A 27,992-nucleotide genomic window follows, 5' to 3' on the forward strand; every position below is an offset into this window, starting at 1 on the left:
TCCCACTATACTTTTTTATTTCAGCTCCTTCAGTTGTTGAAAGTGCTGAATATAGCGCCTTGCACAGGGAGGCACTAATCCGAGACGAGCCTCAGGCATTAGATGGTTATAAGGTCGGTGCTGTCTGCTGTAGGAAAGTAATACAACTGCAGTCTTAACCAGAAATAATAGTATATCACACACACACACACACACACACACACACATACAAAGCCCTTGACCTAGTGGTTTAAAACAAACCCTCTTTTTAGACCACTTACAGTTAAAACTGGAAATTGGCAATTTCTACTTGTAATAACACTTCATTTTCCTATACTGCAGTATAATATTGAGTATTTGTTGTCTATTATAGGTAAGGCCCCTCACTCATAGATATGTGAGTGAACTATACTTCCTATATGTTTTTTTACTATGAGAGTGGTCAAATACTGGAGCAGGACGCACAGAGAGGTTGTGGTGTCTGTCCTTGGAGGTGCTCAAGACATGCCTGGACACAGCCTTGAGCAGCCTGATGTAACCAGGCCCGCTTTGGGCAGGGATTGGTCTAGGTGACACCAAAGGCTCTTTCCAACCTAAGTTCTTCTGTGGTTCTGTCTTGCTACCAGATTTGCTTGATACGTACGCCCAAACCAATAAAAGAAGGCCTAATCTTTGCTGGAAAGTCATAGTATTGATTTCTACTTTTAACGACAGCAGGTATACTCTACTGGGCATCCATGAATTGTCATTGCTTCCTCAGCAATGAGATTGCTGGGCAGATGCTATTGCTAGAGATTGGTCAATTACTTATCTGTAATGAGGCTCCAGCAATAATCAGCATTTAGGACATGAATTGCTTGTGTACTCCTGTGGGTTTGATTTTTGTTCCTTGTGTAACAGATGTATAGATTAGTTTACAGAATAAAAAATAACAAAGTTCTTTTAGTATTTTTGTTTATTTTTGTGTTCTTGAGCTGCTTTTGTGACAGTATATATTTCATATAATTTTAAACTTCTGTAAAATAATAATGAAAATCACTTAATTCTGTAAAACATCTAGGTTTTAAACTGCTTTTGCCTTATATGTTTGACTCTCAGTCTGAACAGCAGAGCAAAATAAAGTGATGTATTTTAAGACAGCAGTTACCAGGCCATCACATTGCTATTGATCTTTGTCCTATGTGAGGTATTAATGTTGCTTATAGCCCCGTTTCATTACTTACAGGGCTACTCTGTGGAAATAGTGCCAAATGTAGGTCATTGTCTGACATATTTAATCCCTACCAAGACCACTAATGAAAAGTTCAGCAGTAGTATCATCTTTCTTAAGCTGAAAAAAAAGCCCTGTATGGTGTTTTAAATTTTCAGGAGTGTGAACCTGGTAGTATTTCAGGAGAGACCCATTATATTCATTACTCTGGAGAAAAATAATTCCTTGCTTTCAGGACAAGGTTACAGGCATCTGTAAAAAGTGGCTGTGATGAAGGATGCATTGCATTTGTGTATAAGTGGTAAGGAAGGAGATGTGCTTTGAGACAAATTTTCCAAACTTCACCACAGATGTTGACTTTGACAAGCAACTTGCCAAAATGGTGACTGAAGTAATTCTCTGGGTCAGTTCTTGACTTCGCTGGCATTGCCCTCATGAAAGATGCATTCAGATTAGCATTCAGTTTTGTTTGAACTGGTGTAAATACAGTGTACCTCTAGTGTGGGAATGATGTAACAGAGTGAGAAATGAGATGGATCAGAGACTCTAGATCTTCATCAGCTACTGCTGAATAAAGTAAAGGCAGCCTTGAGCCTTGCTTGTGTTTCTTTAGCCCTAGAGTCATTGTTTCAGATAGGACAACTTCAGGTGTAAATGAAAAGGCTTTGGAGAATGCTCTAATCTGTTTTTTTAGTGGATGGGGAATAGAAATACCTCAGTTATCAAGCAACATTCCCAAAATTAGTGGTCGTAAGGGAGATGACCTGTTCTGAGAGCAAATTCTGTGTCAGTAAATTTGCCTCCTTGTTTGGGATCCCCAGGGGCTGCATCCACTGGGTTTATGGCACAGCATAAAAAAATCTGAAACAAGTTACAAGAAAAAAAGGGCTTTGTCATGTTTTAAGTACATTACTAGAAAACAGATTGTACTATTTTGTTCTGTTACTGGGGGAAATATTTCTCGGATACAAATTCAACCAAGCAGGTGCAAACTCATTTCAACTGACAAATTGACTGAGGCAGATACAATGCGCAGATGTTGGTGTAATGCATTCAATACAAATTAGTGATAAAACAAGGGTGAAGGAACATAAGTAGTAGAGGATAATAATACTGTAAATTCTATTAGCTTAGTAAGAAAGGTTGGCATGAAGATGTATAAAGTGAATATAACTCATGAACCAAAAGGAACAAGTGAGAAACAGATGGAAAAAGTGAAAATTAAGTAAGGTCTCCCTATTCCTGTTTGAATTTGTGTCCGCTACCAAAACTGTACAGCCAGAGTTGGTTTAACAGTTCGTGAATAAGTTTTTATTGAGTCATAGTCTGAATTTAAACCAGAAGCTGAAATTGTTTCATGAGGAACCCCACTCCAGTGTGTGTTCCCTGCTGTCCTAGTGGTACAGATGATGGTAGTGTCCATGGTCTGGTTAATGTTCTCCTTGTGGGGGTATTTGGTCTGTTAAATGTTGTATTTTTACAGAGGAAAAAGGGAAAACAAAGTGTAAATGTTCATTCTGAAGATAACTGAACTTTTAAAGGCCACATTGTTTCTCTTGAGAGAGATGAAATGTTAAACTGTTTAACATCTGGGAACATCTGTCCTTATAGTGTAGGCTGTGGATTAGCTGAATGCTAAACTGACATCACATTTTCACAAGATTTAGAGAGCGAACAGAAAGTGCTTAACTGTTTTGACCTAGTCTAATTTTAGAACTGGAGGATATGTAAGCAGATGCTAGATATATTTTAAAATATACATATGCATATGTAAAGAAAAAAATTACATAAGGCCCTAATTACATAACAGCTGGATTATTTTAATGTTTTTTTTTTTTTTAGTTCAAGGCAGTGTAGTTCAAGAAAAGAAAAAGTAGTTTATTTGACACTTCTATGACACTGTCAAAATTATTTATTTATGTAAAAAGGCTTAGCATTTAACTTTTATAAATTAATTAGTTTTAAATATTCAATTAGATGAATTATTGTAGTCTAATCCCATGGTACTTCAGTCTCCCTTTCTACCAGTATGACAAGTATCTAAAATCGGACACATCATTTCTGTGGTATCTGTAGATCAATGTTCTGCTTTGTTTTTTCCACTCAGAGTTTTACAGTAATTTTTTCAACTGCAGAAAGTGACAGAGGTTTTTTTAACTACTACTTATCTTTCATGTTAAGATCTGGAGTAGTTTCCATTATTCTCTTTTTCCTGGGTAGTCAGGTGTGCCCTCTAATAGGAAATTCTGCATCATTTCTTAGAAGTATGTCAAGGACATTTACTTGCTGAAGATGTCTGTTGCAGTGCAGCAGAGATTTTAGTCTTTAGTCATCCTAAATTCTTTCATCCACTGATACTATTAGGAGTAAGTCACAATACTCTGTTGAGCGTTTTTTATATTCACTAGAGGATACAGCAAATGTGAGAATGGATAAGAAAGCATATTATCCCCATTATCAGTGTTTGGCAAAGGTTGTTCCTTAATATTTCCATTCTTGTTCTGAGATTCATTTCTACAATGACAGTTTACTATGCTTTACAAAAAGATCATTCTTAATAACAATGAATGATTTATTCCATGCTGTACTACTTAATGGTGAAGTATTGTTTAGATTTGACAATGCTTATTCATATCTGTATTTTTCAGTATTGAAATGAGTAATAGCATAGAAAGCATCAACTCTGTTAGTCTGTAGTTTTAAAATTCAGGAAAACTGTGGGGTTTTTTTACGAATAATAGAACCCAGTAATTTGTTATCTTTCGTTTTTAAGGAAGATACATTATATCACTGAATTCAGTGCCTGTGTGACTATGTTTTTTCTCTGTGGCATTCTGTAATAGTTTGCTGTCTCTTGTGTTGGGTAGCTGAGTGCTGGTGACAACTGAGAGCATAGTAGAGGAGTTCAGTAAGATACAAATTTGAGCTGCTAGGAAGTGGACATACTCAGACTGCAAGGTTTTTAAATTGCTGTGGAGGAATCACCAGATTTTATTTTTTGTATGGCGGTTTTCATAAATGCCCAGTTTTAGATGTGTAATCATGAATGCATAAGCATATCTTGATGTCCCTCTAACAGTTCATCTGTGTAATGACAAGCTTAACTTACTATGGGCTTAGTAAGAGACATACCTTTCTTTCATACTGGAGTCCAGAAATTTCTCTTAGATGCCTCAGCTCCTTTTGCAGCACACTGGAGAAGTTCTGAGTATGAGAAACACCCCCAACAACACAATGAGTTCAGCTAGCTATTGGGTTTTTTTTTTGTTGTGTTTTTCATATATCTAAAAAAAAAAAAAAGTGTCTATAATTTTCTAACATAGGATGGTAGTGAATAAGAACATCTACTAAACTCATCTAAACCAGTTCCCTTGTTATACATATATTTCTACATATTTTCCCTCTTAATGCATGAATTTGATCCACTTACCAGTTTTTTTTTTTTGTCTTTTTTAAATACTATTCCTCATTTGAACTTTTTTTCTGCTGCACAGTGCAAATACTATCATGTTACCACCTATATCTATCCAGCATGTTCCAATAGCAATAGGATTTTCCTTGTTGAAAATAAAGACACTTTAAAAAAATCTGTCTATTGATTTTTTTACTGCATTTCACATAGCACTCCTCTTTGTTAATATATTATTTCTGTTCAGGTGACCTGAAAAGAAAAGCAGTCAACTATTTGCAATATTCTGATTCTGGCTAAACACCAAGAAAGACATTGAACTCTTGGGATGTGTGATTTCAACCCATAACTGTGTTCAGTTGCATTTCATGCTTTAGTGTGCTATAGGCTTTCCAGTTTAAATAAGTGTCTGTTAAAATGGCACTGGTTTCAGTCTTTAGAGTCCTTCTACCCGCTCTTTCTTCTACCCAACCTTTCTTAAGATTTTTCCACTAATTCTGGAAGAAAGAACAGACATGATAATGTCCTTTTCCAATAATTTGCTGATCGTCTCTTCATACAAATACATATTTAGATACAGAATACTACATAAACATGAAGCCCATTCTCAATCCCCTCCCAACATTTATTTCTGTTGAAACTGCCTGTTTCACTTCTGGCTACAGATACTCCCTCAACCCCACTGTTACGAAAGAGCTCATTGTTTCTCCTCCTAAATTAAAAAGCCTTCTTAGAATGTGCACTGAGATGTAAATTGTTTGACTGTGATAATTCATTCAAATATAGGCCTATTTAAGGAGTTTTAAAATCTGCTTTATTGGAACCCCATGGCTTTTACAGCACATAAGACCTAAATTAAGCAACAGGGAACTTACTCTCCCTTTATTCCCCACTGTCCTTTCCAGGCCAGGTAGCATGATACTGTCTTTAGAATTATTTATTCATCTCCCTCATTATTTTATCATGTATTTTAAAGTGGCAGATTTTTGTCCCCTAGCACTATGCAGGTTGCGAGAGTAAGTCTGGATGGAGCAGGCAGAGATTTTTAGTAATCAGAAAAATATAGCATGATTTTTGGTTTCAGGTGTTCAGGTTTGCTGTCATGAAGTAGGGGTTGCTTTTCATAGCCTTTTTTTTGAGAATAAATGGAAGCAGTTCCTTACATAGGAAATGAGACATTTTTTTTGCTTGTCATCTGAGCAAAATGCTGTATTTTTAGCCAAGCTGAAGTGATGATGGATACCAACTAATAAAGCTAAAATTGTTGTCTGGTAGAAGTTTTAGTGTATTTTAAGATGCTAAGTTATGTCACGCCTTCCACAGTCCCTCGTGAGCACCCCTGAGACTCAGTTCCCGTCTTTAAAATTATTTTACAAGCCATAATGTACAGGGACTTCAGACTGAATTATAACAGGAGTGTGGAGGATTTTGGGGTGGGCTAAAAGTTTAGCCTGGGGTAGGACAATAGTGGGTCCCAGGGATCCTCTGTTAGGAAAGCAAGCTCAAGGTGTTTGGCATAGAATAAACCAGAATAAAGGTTGTTCTACTGCATTCTGAGAAGAGGAAGCCCTCTGTAGCTGTGGGCCGGGCTGAGCAGCTTTTTCTAACCACTTAACTGTCGAAAGGTGTTTCAGCATCAGTGGAGCTCGGAAGGAGTTGTATAGGAGGGTGGAGAGCAGTTGTGAGACCAGGGGGCTGCTGACCCTTCCTGCACCTGCTGCTTGAAAATAAAGCTTGTGAAAATCCTGTAACTCGTTGCTATCAACTACCACTACAGGTCATAGGATGCATTACGGGAACTAGTAAATTTCCGTGTCATTGGTACTTGGTAACGACCTGAAAATCTGAGGGCACATTACTTTGCTCTCAGAATGGCTTTGCAGTGAGATGTCTTGCTTTAAGGGTCACTGGAAGCTGCTGGCACTGCTTCTCCTAATCTGTGATTTCCCTGAAGACTGTCTGGGAGCTGGGATGTGCCCCTCCATAGTGCTAGGCAAGTGTGGCAGCAGAACTGCAAGCTGCACATAATACGTGAATTGCCAACTGCTTTATGATTTCTAATTACTGGTTTGACTTACTCTAGAGTGCTAGTAGCTAGAAAAAGATCAAATATTCTACCAAGCGTGTTGATATTAAACAACTGAGGTAAGTAAACATGATGTTCTATATGGATGCTTTGAGCGTTCTCTGTAATTTTTATCATTTAAAAAGGATAACTTGCATAGATCATGATCTGTGTGTACATCTGCATATATGTATGTGTTTGCGAGGGAAATCTTCATGCCGCTTATCCTTTGTTTTGCAGACAAAACCAGTTGCATTTGCAGTTCGGACAAATGTTGGGTACAGTGCAGCTCACGATGATGATGTTCCAGTCCCAGGCATGGCCATCTCATTTGAGGCTAAAGATTTTCTTCATGTTAAAGAAGTAAGTAAAACTAGACGAGTAAGTGAATATCCCTTTAAGGGTCTATCTGAGTAATAGTGCTACTATTTCTTAACATTCAGATAACACTTCACATTGCACTATACAAATGCTATAAAATAAGGAACTGAATATTCTTTGAAATATTCTTTTTATAAGAGCTATGGCGCAATATCCTTACAATCAAATTAATGAAGTCTGGAAAACAAATGCTTTTCTTCTTTAGTAAAAATAGTTTATTTTGAGCTTTAGAATTCTACATCTGCATATTCAGTGATATAATTTTTCAGGATTTTACCATTCTAGTACTATGAGATTTCATTGTGATTCAGCAGCTAAGGGTTGGCTCTCTTTTATTTGTGTGACTGAATCTCAGTTAACCCCCAAATCCTCAGGTCTCCTTTTTTTCACTGTTGTTACTTCCCTGGCACAGGCAGTATTTTTTTAACAGTTACATACTGAAGAACTGATGTGATGTTTCGGGATGATAACAACTGTCAAAAAAGGCACTTTTTGTAAGCTGTGTTGGATTTCTTTGGTAGTTTGGCTTTGAAAATATCCAATGTTTACAGTTTCAAACACCTCAAACCATTTGCATTCCCTGCTTCTTGAAAAATAATATAAAGCAAATAAATTAGTAACTTTCCCATAGAAGCCCTCCATAGCAGCCCTCTGGTCCCTTCTGAATGATTCCCTCATTTCACAAGTTTTCGCAGCTTCTGGTCATATTCCATTGTGTTTTGTCTCAAAATAGTCCATCCGGAAATAGAAAATTGTAGCAGAAGAACTAAGAACTTAAGGATAAGAGCAACCTAGCCATGCATTTGAAGTTATATCTTTGCCCCATTTTAGATTATTGGAAAATCCCTCAGTAGTTATGATAATGCATAATCAATCTTCTAGTGCAGATGCTTTGCAGAAGCAATGAACATTTCTAATACACAGGTAAAAATACAGGTGTACAGAGGCTAAGGAAACACAAGAAATAGACTTTAGCGCCTTCATACTGATGACTAATGATAATCTTTTGCCATATATGTTAAATACACCAAAAAAAAGGTTAATTTGGATTCAGATTGTATATAGTAAAGGAAATGTGTTTTCTGATAGTGTTGAAAAATTTCTTTCTGTTGTGACGGAAGTAGAGATGAGCAGGTACAGAGTCCTATCAAAAGAAAACCATCAGCATCCTTTGGTAAGACTGGGAGCACTGGAAAATATAGCACAGTTTGGTTAGATAAATGATTTTGTATAGTCATCTATTCTGTCTGCATTTCAAATGAGGTCATAATCTCAGACTTCACATCAAGTGTTTTCCCTGTTTCCATATGAACCAGAAATATAGTGTTAGCAGATCTTCTGTTATAATTTAGGCTTTTTGCTCCCAGCAAAACTTAAACACATGTAAATATGCATGGGAGAAAATGAAGAAGAAAAAGTTTCCTGAACTTTTCTGGATCTTCAGAAATGCCTTGAAAGGAAGCTTAGCTCATCTGAGTTGTTACATTCTGTGTGACTGCATCTGGCATCCAGGAACGGAAAAGTAGATTCAAATATTGCAGCTTCAGATGTAACAGGACAGGCACTCTGTGATAATTCCTTTTAAAAATACCTGGTTTTCTCTCTAAATAGTTAAGGTAAGTTGACCTTCTGGCAGTGCTAGGTCAGAACTGGGTTGCGGAAGGGATCCTGCACCCAGGCCAGATGGAGAGGTAGGAAGGGACCCGCAAGGATTTACACTTGGACCTGGATTCTCTGGTCCTGTGTTTGGCAGCAGCTGTTGCATCTGGGCAGGTTGAACCTCTTCAGGAGGGCTCCCCAAGCAGCAGCTCTTCCCTGAACAGCTGCAGCCTCCCTCCATCTTCTGTGGCCGTGCTCTGTGTACTCTCCAGGGCTATATCCCACCAGATACTTCTTCAGCATTTTTGATGCTCCCTATAGTTAATGCTGGGAGAACTGAAATGTCCAAAGTTTAATTATTTCTTCAGATGAAAAGCAAAAAAACATACTTGACTATAAAATGTAGCATTTATACCTAACTGGTTGCTAGGGATAATGAAACATCCGGTAACTTTGCCTGCACAGTAATGCCACACTGGATCAGCATTCTGTTCTTGTCTACGAGGAGTGTGCTGCCGAGAGGACTCAAACAAAAAAAAACTCAGTTCAAAGTGTACATGGGCAGTGGTGAAAAGTATTGCAGTGATTATTTTCATTATCAGGTTGCATTCATTAAAGCTCAGTATATGTAAAGATGAAGGATTCCTTCCTGCTTGAAGAAACAAGAACTGCACCATAGTTGCTCCTGAATCTTTTGAGGCTTTGGTGCATGGCCATAATTCAGCTTTGCCTTTAATTCATCTTTAGCCATGGCACTCCAAGCACAGGTGGATTAGAGATAATTGCTCACCCCAGCCTGCACCTTGAGAGCTGGACACCTTGCTACCGAGATAACCGCTATTGCAGAAGATTAATGTGATTGCAAAGTGGCCTGCAGTACTGTAGGGCAGCATAAGGAAGTAGTGGCTGTTCATGTTTTGGTTTAGTGGTGGTTTTTAGTTATTTATCTCTTCCTTTTACAAAGTTAATGATACTACTTCTTCAGACTTCATGTATACCCTAGAGCAGTTCCAAAGTTACAACCTCCACTGGCTCAACTGCTATAGTCTTCCTCCACCTAGATTATCCTGCAGTATATTTTAAATACACATGCATATCTTTGGTTAACATTTTGTGATGAAAGGTTATGTTTTTTATAATATGCTTCTGTCTAATACGGCTTTGAGAAACTGCTGTTCCAGATTAGCCCCCTTTTAAATACTGTTATTCTTACTCATAAAGGCATCCCACAGGATGAATGTTATAGATACCCTTATGTTTTAGGAGCTTTAAAGTGATTTTATTTTAATCTGTATTTTTTGTTAGCTAAATATCTTGAAGTTAATTTCAAGCATCACATTCCTGTAGTCGCCAAAATGAAAGATAATACTGCAATTTAGGTTGTGTATGACTGATCCATCAACATTGTATTCTTAGTGAAATAATTCCTTTTAATGGGAGCCCACACATTTTACCTGTTTTAGTCCTAACTGAACAGCTGTTAAAACCACTTATTAAATAATTAAACATGCACTATAATGTATACATTCATAGCTTCAGATTCAAGAAGGCAACTTCTCATTCAGATGTTCTCTTACAGTTTCATAAATAATGCAAACTATCCAAAATTCATATTTTAGGGCTGTTCTCGTGGAACTTCTAGAAAGTTGAATATGGGGCCATATATAAGTGGCCTGTTCTCACCCAAAAATGAATAAATAATAAAGGAAAAAGCAAATAGTTCTGCTCTACAGATCTCTGCAAAACAAAAAACACTGCATGTGAAAAAATACCGATTAGAGTAGTCATTATCTCATATTTCATATAGCTGAAATTCAGTGCATTAGTATAACCATAAAGGTTTTTCAGTTATACAAATATACCCATTCCTTGTGGATCTACGATAGTACGTTTAAGATGCAGATCACATGAGCTGTATGCAGTAAGCATATATAAGCAGCAGGATGTAGTCGTATTTCAGAGGATTTTAGTTAGTTCAGAGAAGCGGGGGAGTTTGAGAAGTAGTACTTTTAACTTCAAATAGAGAATTGAATATGATGGAATAAGAAAAATAAATTATTACAGAGCTGTAAAAATCGTTGCAGTGGGTAGAAGCAGATCAGAAGAAATCTCTGGTGTCCACCAAGGAGAAACATCAAGGGAGAGCAAAAGCAGCTTTCATGTGTGGGGAGAAAAAACCATGAAGCAGAAAAAAATAAAGATGGGGAAATGGATGGAAATAACAGCCAGAGAGAATAATGAAGTCTGTGAAGGAAGGTTTATGCTAAGTACTATGGCAATTTAATAATTTGCAAGGTATCATTATTATATTTCTGGATATTACCATGATTCTTCACTGCCATAATAACATAGTACAGTGATTAAATGCAGGGAAGAATTACGTAAAATGGATAAACTGCAAACTAAAAATAATAACAAAATCATGACAAATACCGTATTTTCTTAATATATTACTTTTTTCTTTTTTATCTATAGAAATTTAATAATGACTGGTGGATAGGAAGGTTGGTAAAAGAAGGCTGTGAAATCGGATTCATACCAAGCCCAGTCAAACTAGAAAACATGAGGCTGCAGCATGAACAAAAGGCAAAACAAGGAAAATTCTACTCCAGGTAATAATGACAAATCATTAAAAATAGTAGCATTAACTGTGGCACAACTTGGAAGTTAATGCTGTGTATGCTGTACTTCTATTAAATTATTGTAATTGAACCGGTGAAGGAAGTAATATTTATTTATATAATTAATGTAATTATCATTTGAGAAAGAAGGTAGATATTTAGATTGGTAGTCTGTGGTGGTCTGCAGTGGCTGCTATTCAATTTTATTTTCATAAAATATTTGCAAATATACACTGCAGTTAGTACATTTACTATGTGCAAGCACAATTTTTGATCTCCCTGATTTTTTTAGCATTTGTTACTTGCTTTCATGATCCTGCAATTTTGAAACCTTCTAAAGACATCTTTAAAGCTGATTTTAGAAGTTACAGAAAATGTTTATATCAATTTATTTGTAAGCTGAAACCAATGCCTGTTAGGTACATCTTAGGGAAAACATTTTTTGGTCTTGTCAAATTCAATGCCAACAAGCACAGCTTGTAAGAATACTGCATTTTATGGTATAAGTTTCACGTCAGATCGTTCGCTGTCTCTGACTTGCTGTCATTACATAAAAATAGCCATTCAGTGTCTAAATGTATTGAACAATACTGCAACATGGTAATAATGTTATCTTTACTGTGGAATTCTTAATAAAATTATTTTCCAGTAAACATTAATACATGTGGATGCAAATGTTACTTGCTTCCCTTTGAGTATGTAGGAAAAAAATATTTCCAGGATGTCTGAGCATGTGGATCTAGAATTGGGAAGACAGATGGGGAATGTTTGGGAAGCCAGAGAGGATTTCCTACTTCAATAGGAAGGGCAGCGGTGTTTGAAGAACATGTCTATGCTAGGAGGAGACCAGGATGCTACAGTGCTCAGTATCATTTGCTAACTGTGAAATGCCTTTCCTATGTGTGCTGTCCTCAGCAGGGGGACATGAAGTGCCTTCTGCTTCTGATACAGCCAAAGCCAAATTTGACACAGTGATTCAGAGACTTCCAAATTGTAAAGGCTTCCATTCACTGGAACTTCTCACTGGAGATAACACTGTCCTAAACATCTCATTAAGATGAAGTGGAAACTAGTACTATCACAAGAATTATTAGGAAAGTGAAATAGCCTTTGCTACATTCTTTTCAGTGCTCTTATCTTTATGGTAACAAATAAAATGACTAAAAATACTGTTTCATTTTCACAACTTGGATAGGCAGAACTTGACAAAACCCTAGACTACTTTGTCTTCGAGAGACTTTTTTTTTCCCAAAGTGCTACCTTGTATTAAGACAGCAGAAGAATTTGTACTTCAGTTAAATTGAAAAGATATTAGGCAAACATACTAACATTTTCATTTGGGAGCTACTAATAATTCTTCCGTTAAAGGAAACAGATATGCTCATTGGCTTAAGAACTGGTCTTAGTAATGAGTGTTAGTATTAATAATTATATATGAGTAGCCACATTAATGACTGGATTTCATTAAGATCATGAGGTAGTGACAACATATGCAGCAGAATGAAGTTACACAGCAGAACAAGGAACATGACTGATGTCTGCAGTTACTCAGTCCTTGAAATGTATACACGTTTTGTGTAAGATGTGTATTTTATACTGCTGCCAGAAATACTGTTTGTCTCTCAGCTAGCAGCTCATTTAGAAGGCAGGTGAAAAATGAGTAACTACTGAGAAAGATATAAAACATCCAACTAATTTGTTGCTTTACTCCAGTAAATCAGGAGGAAACTCTTCATCCAGTTTGGGTGACATCGTTCCTAGTTCCAGAAAATCGACGCCTCCATCATCTGGTGAGTAGGTCACAAAGCCTTTGCTTTATGGATTCATGCACATAATCTTTTAAAATTTATACAAATTTAGTCCTATTTTTCTTATCCATGACTTCATGACCTCACTTGGAGTATTGTGTACAGTTCTGGTGTCCTCAACATAAAAAGGACGTGGAACTGTTGGAACAAGTCCAGAGGATGTGCTCAAGGATGATCAGGGGACTGGAGCACCTCCCATATGAAGGCAGGCTGAGGAGGTTGGAGCTGTTCAGCCTGGAGAAGAAAAGGCTGTGTGGAGACCTCATAGCAGCCTTCCAGTGTCTGAAGGGGGCTTATAAGGATGCTGAGGAGGGACTGTTCATTGGGGACTGTAGTGATAGGACAAGGGGTAATGGGTTAAAACTTAAACAGGGGAAGTTTAGATTGGATGTAAGAAGTTCTTTCCTGTTAGGGTGGTGAGGCACTGGAATGGGTTACCCAAAGAAGTGGTAAAAGCTCCATCCCTGGCAGTGTTCAAGGCCAGGTTGGACAGAGCCTTGGGTGACATGGTTTAGTGTGAGGTGTCCCTGCCCATGGCAGGGGGGTTGGAACTTGACGATCTTAAGGTCCTTTCCAACCTTAACTATTCTATGATTCTATGATTCTATGAGTTTGTATGGTTGCATTGTCCTGTAAGGCTGGTTTGGGTAGGTTTGAAGTAACAGAGTCAGTGCCCTCAAGTTCAGGCAATGATGGGGCTGTTATCAATGCACAAAATTCCCTACTTGCTTTTACCATGGTATTTTATAACAAAGACAATAAAATGATGAGACTGCATTGCGGTAGGATAGTTAGAGGTTTGGTCTAGTCTGAGCACTCCTGCTGAACAAGAAATACCTTCTGGTACAGGAGAAAGATCAGCAGTAAGAATTCCCAAGAGGTTTCTGCAGTAGCATCCAGAATGGCATTGTTTTATAATAACAGGAACTGTTAGTTTCACAGTTCTGATAATGAGGATGTGTCTCATGCAGTTCTAGTATACTGGACATATTTTGCCTTCTGTGACAAATATTTCACAAATAATGTTTTGTTTTTAGAGCATCAAGAGACAGATTTAACATTAGTTAGGTTTGAAGCAAATACATGGTGAGTTGATGGAAGAAAAGCTAGCATCAGCTCCTCAAAAAAAAGTGTAGCAGATTACTTCCCAAAAAATAAAATTATACTACATTCAGCTGCTGCAATGCTGGATGTTTTGTCTTCTCCTGAGAGAGAAAATGTGTATTTTGAAATCTGAAATTATTAATGAATGTTGATAGTGCCTTGTCTAATGAGGCGAAGACATCTATTTTCCAATCATACTAATTTATATGGAGTTTGGTCTAAAGAGCGGGCATCTTACAATGATCCTGAAGGTGTTAAAGTATTTACGTGGACATTAAGAGAGAGACAGGAATTCAGTCAAGTTGTAATAGTAGCTTCATTTAATTAAATTAATTGAATTAAATTAATCAAAATAGATACCTGTCTTTTGCAGTGAATTTGTTTGTAACAACCAACTTTATTACAATTGCAGTTTCTTTATTGAAATTCTATTTAAGTTCCCTGCCTGTCTTTTTTTTTTTTTTTCTTGGAAAATATCATTTTTGTTTACCTGTAAGTGTCCATCACAAGTCTGTAGAACACACCTTAATGTTTTATTTTACCATGGCTTTAAATTGTCATATTTACCGTTAAGGCCTAATTTTCAAGAGCCGCATTTAAGTGTCCATGGGCCTGTGTTGCAAGTTAGAACATGTGAAATGCTATAATATTCTTTTGTATCCTAAAAAACACTTGGAGATTGGTATATTTCCAGATTGTTGCACAGAATTTAGAGGCAAGAGAACAGATAGCATACTAACACTACCAACTGACTTGATTTGCTAGCCATCTTGGCTAGCCATCCTGGCTAGAATTTCATTGCATTGAATTGCTTCTTCAAACAATAGTTTTCAGAAACACAATTTTCTGGAGAAAGAAGGAAATCTGGTAAAGTTTATTCGGTTACATGGCAGATTTAGAGAATATCTATGAATAGTGTACATTCTGTGCACTTAGCTTATCCTGTGATCTTAAGATTTTGGGTCTGCAGTATTTATATTTAAGGCATCCCAACAGGGGTGAAAGAAGCATAGTTTGTGACTAACACAAGGACTCAGTTGACTCTGAAGTACAGTTCAATTATTCCCAGGCCTCCTCCTTTTGAAAGTATAATAAATGACTGATACATAGTCAAAGAGATTTTAGCTGAATAAGTTAACCTCATTTTTTGACTTTAAGTCAGGGATTTTATTTCTTTTCCCAAATGAACAAAATCAACCAAACAAAAATACAAACAAGATGAAGAAACTGAAAAAAAAAATCCCCCAAATTAAAGGGAGGCACATAGCCATTTAAATAAAACTATGTTGATATAGTAATCAATCCATATGGTCCTTATGGGCCTCCAAACAGGGTGAGGATATTAGTGGAAATTACTTTAAAGAAAACCCAATGAACTAAAGATAATTAACAGTAAAAGAACTGTCATAGAGGGGATGTCACATAGTGTGAAGACTGAGACTGAAAAAAGAGTATATTGATATCTGGCTGATCTAATATTGCATTTCTTTTTTACAGGAGAAGCTTAACAACCCTCATTTTTCTTTACTGACGATTTTAGTTGAACATTATTATGCCTTATTATGAGTGATTTATAGCATCTGTGCTGGCCTGTAGTCAAGAAAAGATAATATGTTCTTTTTATACTTATGAAGAGGATGAAGGAACAGTGCTGCTAGAAGAAAATGTTATGTGATTTCTGTGGCTGTTTTTAGGAGCAGCAATATAGAAACAGGGTGCGGATCTACTCACAGGCTTTCCTGGCAAAGGCAGGCTCAAAGGCACAGTTCTGAAACTCAAGGATTGTCAGGCATCATGGCATTAGATCTGTCGATAATTTCAGGGGGAAAATGTACTTTACTCAAACAGAAGAGATCATTGTCCCAAGTTCCCCTTAAATCAGCAGCTGCATGTAAGCTTGACAGAAATATTTATTTGTTGCATAATTTAATAGCACATGCCACTGGATTGGTTGAAGTCCCACTCATCAAGCATCTGAAAGCAGGTCACTGAGGTGGTTTCATAATAGTTTGCAATGATTAATCATGGGTTTGGATAAAGTCAATGCAAATGATAGTGCTTACAGATCTATTTAGAGTTAGATTCGGTTCGACATAATGGCACAGCAAGATAATGAGAGTGTATCACGAGGTGGGTAAGATCTTCACACAACAGAGTGATGTTGTACAGCTTGTTTGTGGATCACTTTTGTGCATTATTGGTTTCTAAAGACAAATTTAATACATAAGATCAGGATTAAGCATTGTAGACAGGAAAACCTGTTTGGTTTGTATTGCAAGTAGTTAGCAGGTATCTTTTGAACTCAACAGTCAGGATAACATGGCTTTGCATTTTGAAATGTATTTATTTCTGAGTCCATGATGCTGTTTATTTAAACTGTTCTTACTTGCTAAAGAGGGTAAATATTTTCTATTAATGATTTAAGTATTGTATGCTCTATATTCTTTTGGGGTAGAGGCTGAACAGCAATGGTTTATTGTATTCACTTCCATTTTGCCCTGCCTACATCCTCACTCTTTACAACAAGATCCAGGTCTCCGAGACAAGCTGGTATCTATTTCCTCTTTTCTGCTACCCATTCTACCATTCTTACCCATTTTTAGCTTTCACTATTAGTAGGTCTGGTTTTATTATTTCTAATAAATGTATCTTATGAGTACTGTGTATTTTTAGTTAAAATTGCTAAAAATGCCAATTGTAGTCCACCTTGAGATGTAGATGATATTGTATCCAGGCTGATTTTGTTTTCAAAAGTGATTTTTCTTCTGTTTCTCAATCTCCTATGGGCATACTAGTGACATTTCAAATTTCAGTTGATGATACCCATTTTTAATTAGTGTTCATTGCTTTAAAGTAATTTAAATGTTGTTGACCAAGTTCTGTTGTTTACACTGGAAAAAATCTTATCTGTTCCAGTGAACTAGTTTGGATTTACTCTGATGTAACAAGAACAGACTTGGCCATTGCCCAGTTTTGTAAGAGTAATTCTGTGTATATCTGACGTAGCTGTGTAAAAGGCGATCAGAGGAAAATGTTACAGTAGCTGTTAGATTGCCTTCTGTCTTCTAATCCTAACGTACTGAACCTTTAAATTTTTCCCTTTGTTTTATTGTGTTTTGCACTCATGGTTGATTTTTTTAATTTTCGTCTCTTTATTTATTTGTTTATTACTCTGGACGGTTTTGTTTCTGTTTACCTGTTATTTCCTTTTTAACCTATCTTTACTCTCCCTGTCATCTGATAATTCTGAATTGTTTGTCTGTATATAGCTATAGACATAGATGCCACTGGCTTAGATGCAGAAGAAAATGATATTCCAGCAAACCATCGCTCCCCCAAACCCAGTGCAAACAGTGTAACATCACCCCACTCCAAAGAGAAAAGAATGCCCTTCTTTAAGAAGGTAACACCGACTTCCAAGCTCCCATCTGTCCACCTGCTCACCTGCACTGCGTCACATTTCTTAGTCCTGTTAACTGTCTGCGTCCTTTGACAAGCCAATAACATGCATGCTTTGTTGTTCTTTGTTTCTTTTCCATGCTGCTGTAGCTAAGCAGAAGCAGAAATCGGTAAGTTTATATCAACATTACCTGTGTTTATCCTGCCACTGGCATCATTAGCATTATTACCCCAGATTAACGATGCAGCTGTTCTAGAATTAAGGTAGAAATGTGTCTAGCTGTTAGTAGATTCAGTACAAGAAAACAAGCAGTGCCAAGTTCAGTGCATCCATGAAACTCTGTTACAGTAATTATCCTTTTTGATGGAATAATAGGACACACTTGGAAGACCACCTAAAAGTAAAGAGAAGTGAGAAATGTATTTCTAAGAAACCCATATAATGCTTCTCTCTAGGGCATGCTTATTCTTTATCTTTTTCAAGCTTTTTTCCCTTATAGTTCAGTCTGTTAAAGCCATTACTGGAATCTAATCAGATACTCAGATTATACTTAGAAAACAAATAGTCAAAACTGTTGTATTATTAATTTAGTCAGTATTTAAGCATGTGATTTGCTAGGTGCAAAATCTGCAGGTGAACAAGACCAGTGGAAAACCACAGACTTGTTTTAACGGTTTGCTTTGAGCTTTTCCTGTTGTCATGTATAAATTACCAGCCAAATGTTCTCGCCATCCATCACTCAGACTTTTTTAGTAGCTCAGCTATTGGAAATGGTACTGGTAGTTCCCAGGAGAGCCAATGTCTCTCCATAGATAACCCAGATAACTACAAAATTATGCAATTGGCATCCTGTTACAGCAAAGCGTAATATGTTTCTAGGATCTTGGCTGGAATAAGCTATCAAGACATTAGGTAGGAGCCAAACTATGCAGCGAAATACCACATTTTTACTCTTTTAATTTTAATTCTTTAGTCTTCGTAGCTCTTATTCATTTTAACCACTAAAGTCTACAGGTAACAACAACTGTAGTGATCATACACAGTTCCCAGTGACTCTATTGCCCATGCTGTGGATGCTCTCATGTTTAATAAATAGAACTTCTCTCTCTCTCTCTTTCCTTTTTGAACTCTTTGAAATAATATTGGATCCTTGTCATTTCCAAAGTCACCAGTGTTTGCTTCAGTAGGGGTTGTTAAGTACCATGTCATTCCCAGCCCACTATGGAAATGAGCAGCAGTTTCTTGCTTCTGAGTAATTTCTTACTTAATCATATTTGTAACCAACTATAAATGATAAGGAAGAATAACACATGGTGACATGTATTAGATGTTCTCTGCATAAACATCTTTTGAAGATGCAGCTTCTAGATGGATCCCCTTGGATGTAGATGGTGGCTATTCCTATCTCTCTCTTCATTTTCCTCCTGTATCAGAATCATTACTGGTTACAGTAGGTTTGGTAATACATTTACAGTAAATACTGGGTGAGCATCACAAACTAACCTGCATAGTCAAACCACTAAGCAAAAAACAAATGCTCAAAACTGCTAGTTTTTATTCCAAGTTCATATTTGAATTTAAATCTGCAAGTGAAAGCCGTATAGCTCAGTGGCAGTCCCTTAGAAAATGTTAGATTCTGTAACACTAACGAACTTTAATGCTTCCGTTAGATAACTTTTGCACAGTTTTCTGCTGACAGCTTCATTATTTCAAACTGTAAAGATGAGAGAAAAAAATGCCTCTTTCAATAGAACAGATTTTAAAAATAGCCCATATTCCATCAAATAAGGTAATTTCTGTGCTCTCCCTCATTTTTATATAGCTGGTTAACTCTTAGCTTGAATACCTTCAGTTGAGTCAGCCACGTTAAGACAAAGATCTGTTGCATCAAGACACTCATGCTATAAGCACTTACATATCTGCAATGAATTTTTCTTAGGATCTGTCTCTGATTTGCTTGTCAGGTTATTAGTAACATTAGCAAGAACAGTGGAGGGCTATATTTTGATAGTGTCACAGCATAATTGCAGGGTTTTGCTTTGAAATATGTCAAGTCAGATTCTGCACTGTGTATAATAAATTCATTTCACATGCTTATGATGCCTTGGGCACTGTTATTCATTCTTATGTTACTAATTATCTGGTTAAGCTACAGATAACGAAAAATAAGATAAATATTGTTGAAAAACATTCACAAAAATGTTTTCCATGTGTTGTTAGACTGCTTTAGACTGCTGCTTGTGTAGCATTAAGTGCTGTCACTGTATTAATGTCCGTCTGTGTGTTTTTATGTTTTGGATTGTATATACTTACTTTAATGTTATTGTGAAACACCTTGGGATGCATTGAGTACTGAAACAATGAAAAATGGCTGTATTCTGTCCTCTTGACTGATGTACTTGTGTGATGTAGGCATATGAAAAACGGATCTGGCGTAGCTTTTTCTATATCATCCACATGTTGCTGGGTTTGGATTTCAATTGTTTTTTTCCCCAAGACAAAGATAAACCAAACCCTCCCTTACAAACAAAAAATGAGTTCTGAGAAGACTAATTTTTGGTGATGTATATTAATAGACGTTTATTAAAGAAAAAAAACTTTATATTTAATTTTGATATCAATATAAATTATTTTACAATCTTTGGAAGCAGGCAGTCTTTTTATCTTTGTATTTTAAAATACTTTCTTATAAATTGTGCACAATACATCAGTAAGTAGTGCGACAAATATCATACTAACAGAATTGACTCTTGGATCGTAACAGCAACTTCCCAAGTGGAAGGTTTGTTATCCCAAGCTCTCTTTATGAAAGTTTTCTAGAAATACTAACTTGATCAGTCATTATTGTGATTTCATTTGCAAGTAAATTGCAGATGCAAATCTCGAAGACAGACGATGAGTGCTCCCATGGGAATTTGCAGTGGTGTCACAATGTTTTGTCAAGCAGTGGGCAGATCTGAACATAAAAAGAGATGTGTTATGCTTTTCCCACCCCTTTTTGTTTTATTTTTCTCTTGCACAATTTGCCTACATTAATATTCTGCTGGGAAACAGATGTCACAGCTCTAGAGTCAATTATTTCAAATCATTAACTGTTGGAAATAACCTTTTCAGTTTAACAGTTAGGAGCTATGGAGTGGGACATGTGAATGTCTCCAGAATAAGTTTTTGTAGCTATCCAGAGTAAATATGAAGATAGTAGAACTAAAAGTCAAAGGAAAGCTTTTTCAAAAGAAATCCCTGAACCTATTAAGTTCTTATCTTGTACTGCCGGTTTTAGGAAAAAAGTTAACGAATCCATGGTTCCTGTATTGGTGACATCACTGGAAATTCAGAGTTCCTAATATTGTAAGCAATGTATAACACTTTCTTTACGTGCTGTGATGCTGAAAGCTTTTTCTGTTTTGCAGACAGAGCACATCCCTCCCTATGATGTAGTGCCTTCTATGAGACCAGTAGTTTTAGTGGGACCTTCTCTGAAAGGATATGAGGTAAGTGATTGTGTGAATGGTTTTATTTTGCCAAAAATATTGTTCCTCATTTGTATTCAAATGTTCAGAGGTAGTTAAGCTGAATAACAGCATTTATATCATAGACAAAAGTCTAGACAGGTTTTACTTCTACTAGATAGCTGCTTATTAGTATTTCATTTCATATCAGAATTCAGATTAAGAATAAATTGCATTCCAATACTAATATTCAGATATACGAGATTTACTGTCAATTTAGTATGTATTATAATTAGCATCAAGTATTATGGATTTCTCACGTGATTATTAATAGGTTGTTTGTTTGCTTCTAGGTAACAGATATGATGCAAAAAGCATTGTTTGATTTTTTAAAACATAGATTCGAAGGGCGGTAAGTACTTTGCAATGCAAATCTACTTGAGTTCAGGTCCTATTAGGTACTACCAAGAAATAATAGCATTGTTTTTGTCGAAAATTACTAATGACAGCTAATTCCTTTATCAGTGGACTGTAGTGTGGATTGGTAGATTCCTTAGCAGAGCACAGTGAGGCTGTTTTTGCAGTGGGAAGTGTTGAGAGTGGAAAATAAGATGTCTTTTTCTTGATGACTGTGCTATTCACACTCCAAATAGCTAAATATTTATGTAAAGACTTAATAAATATGTACTCTTAAAATATTATTTTGCTTAAGTATTTTTCAAGTGGTACCTCATCAGCACTTCCTGGGTTCTGTACAAGCTGACGAGGCCACCATTCCTTCTCAGCTCTGAGTTTTTACAGCGGCATCTAATCTGGAAAGAGTGATACAAGATTCAGACTATCTAATGTATATGACTGTCAAACCTTTGGTCCCTCAAGATGGAAGCTTGGTTTGACAGCGGTGCTGGACTCCCTAATGGGAAGACTCAAAAGGCCTGCTTGGGGCAGGCAGACCCCCACATTGCTGAAATATGGTCACCCTTGGTGGCAGACAGGCTGTACTTTGCTGGATTTTGGTCTGAGTGCTGTTACAGCCTGTTCCCCCCAGGCAAGGTCCAATCTGATTAGTATTTGAGCCTCCAGGCATTACTGTGGTACAAATGTCAAATGATGATCCATCTCTAAAAGCAGTGGCATGTTCTGTAATTAAAATGTCACTGACCCACGGACCAGAGACATCAGGTGCATTCTCCACATGTGATTCTATTCTTGCTGGATCAGGCTTCAGATCAGTATGTGCTAGTGGGTTGATGTTTGGGAGGAAAAAATTGAGAAAACGGGAAGGTCTTGTTATAATATCTGTAACTTCAGTGAATGTTCTATTCCATTTGGAAGTGGGCAGAGTGGTAACACCATTCTGTCTGTCTTGGTGCTGTCAAACTTTCAGGAGGGAGCTTGAAGTTTTCAGTCAATAGTTTCAGCTCTTTAAAATACCAGACTGTGGTTTTAGCTATTGTATTTTCTTAGTCAGAGTGATGGTGTTGATACCAAACCACTTAGTAGTCCCTCCTTATATTAGTCAAGAGTTGTCAAATCTTAGATCTGTACCTTCAGAACTGGAAGTTAACAAAATAATAAGTGTTGCAAGCAGAAAAAAGTATGTCTTTATGTCTTGAAGTATTTTAAAGCATATCTGACATTCAGTTGCAGATCCAGTTGTGTCAGGGTGAATCCACAAAGGTGGATGTCTCAATACAGTTGATGTCTATAGTAGCAGATTTGAAGCATACCGAACTAAAGTAGCAATCTGAATTGGTATTCTAGGTCCTCAGCAAATTTGTACAGGAGGTTCTAAGATTCATGCTACTGTTTTCGCTGCCACTCTGCTGTCAACCTGTCCCCGCTCTCATTGCAATTGTTCCACTATATGAACATACATACCTTTTGTTTTGAAAGTAGGCTGTTCTTTCTCATGTTATAAATCTCAAAAGACAGTAAAATTACCTTAAAAAGATATTAAAGTTTCTCTAAAGTGAAAAATAACAGTTTTAGACTGCTAATTCTAGCTTTGTTCAATATACCATAATTGTATTTGAAAAAGGGAAAATTATGTTCTATTGCATGTAGGAAGGAAGACTGGAAGAAAAATAAAGGAAAAAAAAAAAGCTGTAAAAGTTTGTAGTCTTCATCCATTAGCAAATAAAGAAAAATAATGAGTACCTAATTTACATGTTGGATTTCATTTTGAACTAATAGCAGGAGCTGAGCCAGAAATCAAATCCTTGGTTATGTTTTCAGCTTAAGTTAAATCATGCCTAAATTTCCAAAATTATGTTACTAATCAGTATTGTGCAAATAATTCTGTTTTTCTGTCTTAACTTCTGGCTTTTTTACATTTTGTACGGGTTTAGATAAATATATGCACATGTTGAGTTCACTGGGAAATGACCTATTTGGTTACATTTCAGATGAACAGCATCTGACTGCTTGCTAGAGAGGAGCCCACCCTGTTCTTAGCAAATCCATTTCCTCCTTTTAAATTGCAAATAAAATCTTACAAGGAAGAGCAAGGGAATATCATCTGTCTGATTTAACTCTCAGCACTGGAAAAATGTGACCCCTAAACCTCTTAGGCCAGAGAGTCTGAAAGAGAATTTATCCAAAGGGTGCATTTTGACCCTGTAAAGGAAAACAAACCCAGTTTTAACTGTTTTCCTAGGAAGAAGAATATGCAGAAGGTTATGTAGGAGGTCACTGCAAACAACTTGAAGTAACCACTTCTTTTTTGGCTCATCTTTTCTCATAAACGCAAAACTGAGCCTGCTGGGGCCCAGAGATTTTATTTGCATGCTTCTCTATGGTTGCAATCACCATTTTTATGTACCCAGCATATTGCTGTATCTTTCTGGAAAATTATAGGTAACTCTTGCACTCTGTTAAAAAGCTGAGCAGTAAAAATTAGAGTTATATGGCTGTACTGCCAAGCTGTACCTTCACCTGTCAACTCTACATATCGCTATATGTCTTACAGGTATGGTTAAATTAAGGCAGGTTGTTATTCCATACCTTTCAAGAAATTAATCAAAATTAGGGAAAGGCCTGTTCATATCGGGGGTACTGGTAGGAAGTCTAAGTGTATCAGGCCTGGAGCCCCTAGGGAAGTCTCATCTTCTGCAGCACGTATCTGAGCTCCTTCTGCCTCTCTTCTGACCAGACGCATGTAGTTTTACAGTCAGTAGTCACAGTGCATTTAAGTTCTGTGGAGAAAGGGGGGTGTCTTACCGATAGTTCTTGTCACAGTATCAGTGAGATAAAGTTTCTTCTCTGTTCACATTGTGCAAAATATACCATTCTGATGAGAACTGCTTTTTTAGTCATCTTAGCCATATTCTACTGTTAAATGAGTCCCTTTTTGTCCCCACATCCCTGCAAGATAAATAACATTCTGTTCTATTTCACTGTGTTATTTTTGCAGTATATCAATTACAAGAGTCACAGCAGACATCTCGCTTGCCAAACGCTCAGTATTAAACAATCCCAGTAAGCATGCGATAATAGAGCGATCTAACACAAGATCAAGCTTAGGTAAGTACTTACGACTATGCTGTCTACAAACTGGCTGTATTCTACTCTCAGTTCGTATGTGTAAGCTAAAAATAGCCTTCTCTCTGCTGTGAGAAAATCACGATTCCTGTAATTCAGAAATCTTGGCAGGAGAAATCATTTTAAATCACTACCAGGTAATCTTCATATAATACTGATTATTGGTTTGTCCTGCTTATGTTCAGTTTTCAAGTTTGCTGTCTGCCTCGGTGGGGAGAGGTAGCCATCCATAAAGTACATAAAATCTGAAGAGGTGTTCTCCTCATTGAATAGAAGTGATGGTTTCAGAATACCTGAAATTATTATGCATTATCTTTGATAAGATTACTAGTAGTGATAGCTACTGACACTAGACCTGAAAACAAATACTAAATACACGTTTTCTGAATTCTGTATCAGTTTAAACTAATGCTGAGGTTGGTACAAAATGTGAAGGATGGAAAAGAGGAGACATTGTTAAACTATATATCTAGTTTCATAGTATACGTATCTGTCGTCTTCCATGAGTCTTTTTGTACTATAGTTTGTCCAGTTATGTAAGTAATTAAACAGTCATTAGCCAGAAAGAAAAACAAGCGTATCTGGGAAGATGTAACTAAGTGTCACCACTCTCTGCCTTAAAAAGTCTGACTTCCCTTTATTGAAAATTTGCTTAAAACCCTTGCTTTCAGCTATGTGGAAGCTGTGAATCTACTTGCAAGTAGTTTGATAGCTTCCAAGTATGTCTTATTTTAAGTGTTCAGACGTCAAAATGTAACGTACTGTAACAACATAATGAATGTTTACACACAAGAATATTCTTCTATGTGTATTTCAGTCTTGTCACCAAGGTCTGTTTAATAATCTAATTAAAAGAAAAAGTGTCACTTGTTTTGAATAGAGCTGAAAGTTGGTAATAAGCATACAGGTCATACAGTCGTGGAACAAACGTAACCATGGTGATTTATTTCCCAACCTGAACATCAAAGCATGTGCAATTTTGTGCAATACTGTACAAATATATTCAGCAATAAAACCCGTATAATCTATTTCTTATACTAAAATATTTTCATGTGCATAAAACAGCTATCATGAAAAGTTATACAGGAAAAAAAATCTATAAAAACTGAATGCAGCCTAATTGTATATAACTTTATCTCATAGAGAATCTTACCCTTAAGAATATCAAAATCTTTTCTTTGGGCTAAAGTATTTTCTTGATAGAGGTATTTAAAATGGAAGTTGTGACAGAACCTCGGTTGGAGACACCCAAATGCTGATTGCAGTTATGAATATATATAAATATGTGGATAGGTATGTCTCCTGTTTTCATAAGAGTCCCATTATTATTATCTAAAATTTCCTGCTAAATGTCAGGTTTGCAGTTAGTTATAATTGTTCTAAAAATGAAGTGATTTATGAAAGAATTTTGAATTCTCTTGGGAAATATTTTTAGAGCAACTAGGTCATGTTAAAAGTGAAGCTAGGGCAAAAATTAATTTTACCCATGTTAAAGTATTCTCAAAACTTTTTTTTTTTTTTTTCCCCAGAAACTGTAATACTCCCATTCTTCTGATAACCTAACAGGGTTTTGAAATTTGGTAGTAAATTAAAAAGGATTTCAGTTACCTGTTTCTTGGCATTGTCATTAAAATAATGTGAAAATTTGACCAAATTATTAGAAGCTGCCACTAACACATGCCAAGCTTTGCATATGAATTGCTTAAAGACTCAGCTCTCCCTGGGCAAGGTCCAGAAATGATGCTGAGCAGAACCTGCCCCAGCAGATTGGATCAGGGCAGCCAAGCAGAACTAAGGCTGGAAGATGCTCATCTTTCAGCTGTCAATCCCTACTTTGCTGTGCAGCATGAACAATGGAGTAGGAAGTTGTTTACTTTAAAGATGTTCAACTGGAGGAGCAGGTTAAGAGAGAAAGGCAAGTAGTCAAAATACATTATGGAAAAAGTTGGATATATGGGATAGAAGCTGGGATAATTGAACACACTGGTGAAGTACCTCCAAGATCTATGCTCCAGACTTGGGGTAAACCATGAGGGGAAAAGAAACAGCCAGGAAGGAAGTCAGGATGGGAAATGAAATTGAAGCACTGGGTTGGGGGGAAAACTGAGATACGATAGAACAACGTGGAGTCAGAAAAAGGAACTGCTTTTTTTGTAAGGTGATAAGAAAACCCTTGTGCAAGGCAAAAGATAGAAAATATAAGGAGTGTTACAGCCTGTTCCCTTGCTTCCCTGCAATGCCTACCTCATTTCTACCTCAAGTTAGAAAGAGAGTCAGAATTAGAAAATATCACTGTAGTCTGCTGGTAGGTGGCCTTTATGAGCAGTGGCTCATAAAGAAAATGACAGTAGACTACCACTGCCAGTACTTACTTGGCTCAAGTAGCAGAGGTGAGTGGCAATATCACACCATAGAGCGGAATTTTTATTTTTCAGTTTCCATGATGAATTTACTGGAAGTCAACAAAAAGTGCTATTAAAAGAATATTATTAGGTTTAAAAACTCAACCTGTGCAAAATAAAGTTTAGGAGGTAATAGTAAGAAGATTAACTGTGCAGCTTCTCAGTATTTTTAGGTTATGTATGCTATGATTCAGTCTTTGGTTATGTGTTTGCAGGTTATTTTTCCACCAGTGCTTTGCCTTAGTTGTTGGGGTTTTTTTAAACATGCAAACTAATGTAGGGAATTGGAATTGCGTAGTGAGTTGCTGTTTTGCTTGCTGCGAATCTTGTACAGTGAATGAGGCAAGAAATTCCAGGCAGGCAAATGATGTTCTCTGCAAACACAATGGGACTTTTGCAATTTAAATTTGGGGGCAGCAGGACAGGAAATAGTGATTTGACCAAAACTTCATGTAGCATTAGATCAATCAGGAAAGATTTTTCAGATCCAAAATTGAATTCCTGATCAACGTAGTTGATTCTATGATTCTAAGATCATTTGTAGAAGTACTAAGCATGGTGGCTGAAACTGAGATTCAGGCTTTGAACCTATCAAACAGTAATGTATGTCATAAAAATCAGTACACTGCATGGTAATGCACTGATTTGGAAAATACAAATGAAAAATAGGCAGTACTCTATGGACTACTGGAGCTGCTGTTGGGTACCTTATGAAATACCAGCCTTATGGCTCCTCATTCCCAAGAAGTCCTCCCATTTTAGGCTCTCCTCTTTGCAGACATTTAACTGGGGAGCTATTCTTCTAATTCCCAGCCTTATTCAGAGAAATTTTCCCTTCTCTTGGATCAGTACTGATATCACATACTGACAGTACAGAGTCATATCAGTAATGTCCTGAGTCTTAGTGCTGACTTCTAAAAGGAGCTTCAAGGTTATGTTCCATTTCAGAAGAAAGAATCCTAAGAAATCGGGATTTCCTGGAGGATGGCTTCCATTTTCCTAGTCAAATGTAATTTTTACTA

At 36.7% G+C, this 27,992-nt stretch overlaps 1 protein-coding gene across 8 annotated transcripts in view; it reads left to right on the top strand.

Annotated features, from left to right (window-relative positions):
• Positions 1-27,992, top strand: part of CACNB2 (calcium voltage-gated channel auxiliary subunit beta 2) — a 261,949-nt gene that overhangs the window by 208,625 nt on the left and 25,332 nt on the right. For 5 of the 8 annotated variants that reach the window (XM_065666521.1, XM_065666516.1, XM_065666517.1 and 2 more), the window contains 7 exons: positions 6,904-7,026; positions 11,119-11,255; positions 12,978-13,054; positions 17,446-17,579; positions 20,987-21,067; positions 21,379-21,437; positions 24,441-24,550. In XM_065666521.1, coding sequence (XP_065522593.1) covers positions 6,904-7,026; positions 11,119-11,255; positions 12,978-13,054; positions 17,446-17,579; positions 20,987-21,067; positions 21,379-21,437; positions 24,441-24,550 — 721 coding nt within the window. Of the gene's footprint in view, positions 1-6,903; positions 7,027-11,118; positions 11,256-12,977; positions 13,055-17,445; positions 17,580-17,725; positions 17,746-20,986; positions 21,068-21,378; positions 21,438-24,440; positions 24,551-27,992 lie in introns of all 8 variants that reach the window. The other 3 variants (XM_065666518.1, XM_065666519.1, XM_065666524.1) reach the window with 1 other exon arrangement.

Source organism: Lathamus discolor, chromosome 2 (assembly GCF_037157495.1).
Source record: "Lathamus discolor isolate bLatDis1 chromosome 2, bLatDis1.hap1, whole genome shotgun sequence".
Taxonomy (NCBI): Eukaryota; Metazoa; Chordata; class Aves; order Psittaciformes; family Psittacidae; genus Lathamus; species Lathamus discolor.